At 37.1% G+C, this 6,000-nt stretch overlaps 2 protein-coding genes across 2 annotated transcripts; one reads left to right on the top strand and one right to left on the bottom strand.

The window, feature by feature from the left end:
- Positions 1–289: 289 nt before the first annotated feature.
- Positions 290–1,649, bottom strand: LOC111203630 (glutathione S-transferase T3-like). Its single transcript, XM_022697544.2, has 4 exons — positions 1,225–1,649; positions 604–1,161; positions 498–513; positions 290–352 (listed from the first exon to the last, which is right to left on the bottom strand). The coding sequence occupies exons 1-4, from the start codon at positions 1,647–1,649 to the stop codon at positions 290–292; spliced, it is 1,062 nt and encodes a 353-aa protein (XP_022553265.2).
- Positions 1,650–3,078: 1,429 nt separating this feature from the next.
- Positions 3,079–4,174, top strand: LOC106437383 (psbP domain-containing protein 2, chloroplastic). Its single transcript, XM_022699192.2, is given in 4 exon segments — positions 3,079–3,180; positions 3,183–3,398; positions 3,478–3,633; positions 3,699–4,174. Coding segments are annotated over 4 exon segments (714 nt in total). The 5' UTR covers positions 3,079–3,093; the 3' UTR covers positions 3,954–4,174.
- Positions 4,175–6,000: the final 1,826 nt, after the last annotated feature.

The following is a 6,000-nucleotide window of genomic DNA, read 5'->3' as shown; positions in this document are numbered from 1 at the left end:
TACAATTTCTATAAAATGATGGAAGTCTGTGATACATCATAATACAAAGTCATATAGACACAAGCTTTTCAGTTTGGTACAAGTCCGTGATACATTATAATACAAAGTGCACACAAGAGTACAAAAACATGTGATCAACATAACAAACAAGACGAATGTCTTTATGTCCGTGAGAACCAACGACAAATGCTCCCACTACAAGGCATAAACATGTGACAACCATAAGAAACATAGACAAATACATGTGACAAGTTAACAAGTGGAGACAAAGAAGTACCTGCATATGAAGTTAAAACGTAGAGACAAAGAAGTACTCCTTCACAAGTTCAAGTTCGATCTTCTTGACCTTGACCTGTAAAACAATGCGTACAACATATGGTTCTATCAAAATATGGTGATGAAGTTGAGAGGCAAATAAAAACAATAACACAAGAAAAGATTTCGTCATTTTAATTAAACATAAGAAGCAGAGACATAACCGAGTGACCGTGAGTTACATGACAAGTAGTACTCCTAATACAACAACAGCAAACATGAAGATCAAACAACAAGAAACAAGACGAAGACATAATATGATACAACAAGATCATGACCGTGAGTTACATCAACTCATTTATCAGCTTCTTCATAATCACTTCTTCATAATCAGCTAGTGGTGGGTCTTTTGCAAGAAGATTCTCAAGTATCCTCAGCTTGGAGAGTCTTTCCTTCATTGCCAAGTCATTCTGCTTGATGCTCCACATACTCTGGAAGTCAGACAGCCGTTTCTCCTCAGCCTGTGGGTTCTTCCCACGAGCTTTTGAAGCCTTAACACCCGAGGGACGAGATGTTCCATCCACAGCAGCAGGGTTTTCAGGGACTTGAGAGCTGGCTGATTGACTTCCATCCTCGAACTTCCTTCTTTTGGAGGTGCTTTCATTTTTAGCTGCAGCGACCTCACACCACTTCTGGTCATGGCGGAGCTCCTTCCACGCGTGTTCTAGAGTGAACTTCTTTTTATAGTTGTTAAAAAAGATTTCGTGAGCTAATTTTACAATGTCATTCTCGTTCATACCACTGCTTTTCTCTCTTGTGGCTGCTTCATACGCCCCACAAAACTTGCAAACTGCTTCATTCAGCTTGTGCCAGCGTTGCTTGCATTGAGGACCCCCTCTTTTTTCACTGCCAGCAAGCTTAGGAGAAGCTGAAAACTATGTTGCAACTCTTGTCCAGAAAGCGACAGACTTCTGCTCATTCCCAACAACTAGATCCTTGCTCGTGTTCAACCACGAGCTAATAAGCACTATATCATCTGTTGGAGTCCACGCTCTTCGCTCCTTACGCTCTGCTGGAAGATCGCGACCTTCCTCTGTACCTTGACTGAAGAAAGGAACTTGCGATGATGACCGAGAAGCACTGCCTTGACTGCCAAAGACTACCTTTTGTTGACTATTTAGTAGTTCAACAAATTTTGCAGAGTCTTGGAATGGATTGAAATCCATTTTCGAAGGCAAAGAGAGTGGAGAAAGAGGAGAAAGAGGAGAAGGAAGAGAAAGAGGAGAAGGTGGAGAAAGAGTAGAAGGAGGAGAAAGATGAGAAGGAGTAGAAAGAGGAGAAAGAGAAGAAATCAGAGAAGGAGGAGAAAGAGGAGAAGGAACGTTCAAACGCATTCAGTTGTACCCAACCAACAAGACTATCTAACTTAATTATATTGGCAAAATAATAAACGCATCCGTAATGACTTGACCTATATCTAACAACAAACAACAAACAATGTATTTCAATTCCAACTAATTCAATTCCAACTAACTAGAGCCAGACAATCACTTCTATTTATTACGGTGAGACAACAATTAATTACCCTAAAGTAACTACATCCAGACAACAAACAATTAACTAAAGCCAGACAATCAGTTCAGACAGAAGCAAAACCATTCCATTGCAGAAGAGAAAAACTCTAACCTGTATTTCTGCGTACTCCTCTCTTCGATGATCCTTCCTCAAGTCACTTGATCCCTGGATCACAAAGACCGAACATATTAAAATTTATTTGATCGTAAACACACAAAGACAGAACATATAAAAATGTATTTCATCTAACCATCACACGACACAAAGACATGAACATAACTGACCATCAATAGACACAAACCAACACAACAAACAATAAAATTTGGTAACAGTCGATGCGGTAAAAAATTAATTGTGATCCATTGATGTAAACAAACAAGATATAGATTCATTCATGACACATGATCGAAGTCAACAAAGAAATAAACATCTTTAAAACCTTGAAGAAGAAGAAACCAGAAGCTTTACCTTTCGATTTCAGGAGAACCACCCAGAGAGTACTCCGTCGCCGTCGAAGAGAGGCACTGAGAGACAGAATCAACATAACAAACAAATGAAACTTGCGATCAGACCAACTTGAATCATAATCTGAGACATGCATGAACAACAAAACAACCCCTCACCCTTTTGATTTTCGGAGAGCCGCAGAGAGAGAGGTCCGTCGAGGAGAGACACCATCAGATAAATCGCCGACGACAGATAGGTCGCCAATGAGAGCCTCCGAGGGATGCGTCGCGTAGATGACCAGAGCCACCGACGAGAGGAATCGAGAGAGAGAGAAGGCCAAAGGGTGACCCATAGGAGAGGAATCGAGAGAGATACACCGCCAAGAAGAGAGACAACGCTGACGAGAGCCACCGAGGAAGACGAGCCGGAGAAGAGACCACCGACGGACCAGGGGAATCAAGAGAGAGAAGCCCAAAGGGTTCCTCAGCGAGGGGAATCGAGAGAGGTAGAACGCCGAGGAGACCTAGATCGCCGGCGTGATCAACTGAGGGAGACGAGCCGGAGAAGATCCGATCCACCGCGGAGAGGTTTCGAGAGAGAGAGAGACACGATTTCGTCGAGGCAAAACATCACGCAAGAGAGAACTCGAGAAGGCCGAAACACCATCTCTCCTTCGCCCAGTCTTCTTTCGACACCTGTCTCTAAGCGACGTCCCTACCGTGGCTTGTTTAAGCGACGTGTTTTGCTCCTTTTCTATTTTTTTTTTTTAAATTGGCAATTAACATAAGAGACAGGGGTTAGACACCCCCGATAAAGATGCCCTTAGCTTCCTCTCACAATTTCTCTCCTCCTCCCAAGCTTTCTCTATTGTCATCATCTTCTTTTTCTTCCTCTTCTCATCGTAAAAAATCCAAACCTTCCTCTGTTTTTCTCAAAATCATTCGTCCACTGTTGGCATCTGTTTCAGCAAGAGACACTTGAATCTCTCGATTCTCACCCTCTTGTTCAATGGTGGGTTTTTGTTGGATAAGGCTAAATCCATGGCAGAATCGGAAGATCTTCAAAGATACACCGATTCCAAAGATGGCTTCACTCTTCTCGTACCCTATTCTTGGACTAAGGTTAATTCGAATTACGTATTCTAAAATGCTGAATTATTGATAACAAGATAACACACTTGTGGCTCTTATTGTAATAAAGGTGGAGAAAGCAGGGGCCAATGTTCTGTTTGAAGAACCAGAGAAACGAAGCAACAATATAGGAGTTGTGGTTAGTCCTGTCCGAATAAAGAGTCTTGAAGACTTTGGTACTCCTCAATTTGTAGCTGATAAGCTCATCAACGCAGAGAAGCGAAAGGTAACAAAAATAAAATGACCCAATAAAAAAAAATATTCAATTTGATTTGTTGTCGTTGGAATCAGGAAAGCACAAAGGAAGCAGAAGTTGTATCCGTAGGGGAGAGATTAGGACAAGGACAAGTGTACGAATTTGAATACAAAATTGATAGCACGAGAGGAGGAATCAAAAGGGTTTTCTCGGCTGCGTTTGTGAGCTCTAAGAAGCTTTATATGCTAAACGTTGTTCATTCAGACAGTCCAGAGAATCCATTGGCTTCAAGCACGAGAGTGTTGTTGGAACAAGTTCTTCACTCCTTTGATGCTCTGCCTCTCACATAAACCCACCATCCAAATAATAAGTCTTTCTTGTAGAGCCCATTTGGTATTTCTGGGCTTATTCTTGAGTTTTAAGGCTTCTAGCAATCTATTAACCCCAATAACTTTGAGGTTTCTTTTATTACGAATAACTAGGATAAGACCTGCGCCTTGCGCAAGGTAAATTTATATGAAAATAATTTAAGAAATATCGTATGGAAAAAAAAATTATATTATTGATCGAATTAATATATTTGGCTCTTAAATAATTTTTTAAAATTTTCTTTGTTAATTACATAATTTGTTTACTAATGAACTGATCTCATTTTTAAAAATATTTTAGGTCAAAAAATTATTTATCGCATAAAAACCTAACGTTTAGGTCGAAGAATCTCATGCCTACTATTTGGTTACAATGAAACTATGTAAGCTCGGTTTTATATCATGATTTAGCAATTTAAAAGTTAGTTATGGTTATGAGAAGTTTACGTTCACGTGTCAATCCTATCTATCTTCAATATTTTTCTCATTTTTGTGTCATTTTGGTTATCGCTCGATATAAATATTGATTTTGAGTTTATTCTCGTTTTTTTCTTTTATTTTGGCTTGTGATTTAGAAAATGTTTAAGATTCAAAATTATTAAAGAGATACATACTTAAGTTAAGGTCTGCGTCTTGTGCAGAATAAATACTTATTTTATATTTTTCTGCATAATATGAAATAATAAAATAATAATTATATATTAAATAACTAAGAAATCAGTTACTATTATGTAATAAATTGGCTTGAACATATAAATCAAATGAGCGCTTTTGTTTATTCGCAACAATTTTAGAATAAATAAATCAAAACAATCAATCTTATCTATCGTATATGATATATAATTAAATTTAACGATATGAAGTATATATATATATTAACATAAACACCTATTAAAATAAAATTATTTATTTATATGATTTTATTATCATTGTATCTTATTATAGAAAAAAATTAAACATTGATCACAAAAGTTTATATGAGACTTTTAACAGTACGTTTATATTAATTTTGAAATGATAATAATTAAATTGTTCTTTCAACAAATATATTTCAGGTTCATTTTAAGTTTCAGGTTAGTGTCTTTCCGTTTGCCCTCCTCATCGCAGTGGCTGGGACAGGGTTTGGTCTTCCCTCCTCCGCTTGTTGCAGTCCTTTGCTTCCGGTCCTCATTTTGGGTTTTGCTGATTGTGCTAGCTTGAAGGTGCTCTGCCTAAGCTCTTAGGTTCTCCTGGTTCTTAGTCATCTCTGTGTTTTGCCTGTTGATGCAAATGTTTTTTTGATTATCATTACCATTCCTTGCATCAGTTTTAGATTTCATAAGTCCGAATTGGTCCAGCTTAATGATTTAAGTATCATCTAGTTTAGTGTTTAGACTGTACCTTCTTTTACCCAGATAGACAGACTCTAATTTATACCCGAAAAGATAGACTCTAATTATGCTCTTTACATTTTGTAACTTGTTACAAACAAGCTTCATATTTATATGAAATTCACATTTTTGGCAAAAAAAACAAAGATTAAATATTCGAAACGATTCTCACAATAAAAAGATGATACAAAATTAAAATAATTAGATTATAATTAGATTGTTCTTTCAATTATAGTTTATATTTATAAACTATAATTGAAAGAACAATCTAATTATTTTAATTTTGTATCATCTTTTTATTGTGAGAATCGTTTCGAATATTTAATCTTTGTTTTTTTTTGCCAAAAATGTGAATTTCATATAAATATGAAGCTTGTTTGTAACAAGTTACAAAATGTGAAGAGCATAATTAGAGTCTATCTTTTTGGGTATAAATTAGAGTCTGTCTATTTGGGTAAAAGAAAGGTACAGTCTAAACTAGATGATACTTAAATCATTAAGCTGGAACAATTCGGACTTATGAAATCTAAAACTGATGCAAGGAACGGTAATGATAATCAAAAAAACATTTGCATCAACAGGCAAAACACAGAGATGACTAAGAACCAGGAGAACCTAAGAGCTTAGGCAGAGCACCTTCAAGCTAGCACAATCAGCAA

This window comes from Brassica napus, chromosome C3, assembly GCF_020379485.1.
Source record: "Brassica napus cultivar Da-Ae chromosome C3, Da-Ae, whole genome shotgun sequence".
Classification (NCBI taxonomy): domain Eukaryota; kingdom Viridiplantae; phylum Streptophyta; class Magnoliopsida; order Brassicales; family Brassicaceae; genus Brassica; species Brassica napus.
This window is presented reverse-complemented; position numbering and strand designations above follow the sequence as displayed.

Excerpts from the sequence above, each read along its gene's own strand:
- LOC111203630 (XM_022697544.2), bottom strand. The coding sequence starts at position 1,649 with ATGCGTTTGAACGTTCCTTCTCCTCTTTCTCCTCCTTCTCTGATTTCT. Across the intron at positions 1,162-1,224 it reads GTTGTTGGGAATGAGCAGAA|TGAAAAAAGAGGGGGTCCTC; the intron begins GTCTGTCGCTTT and ends GCTTGCTGGCAG.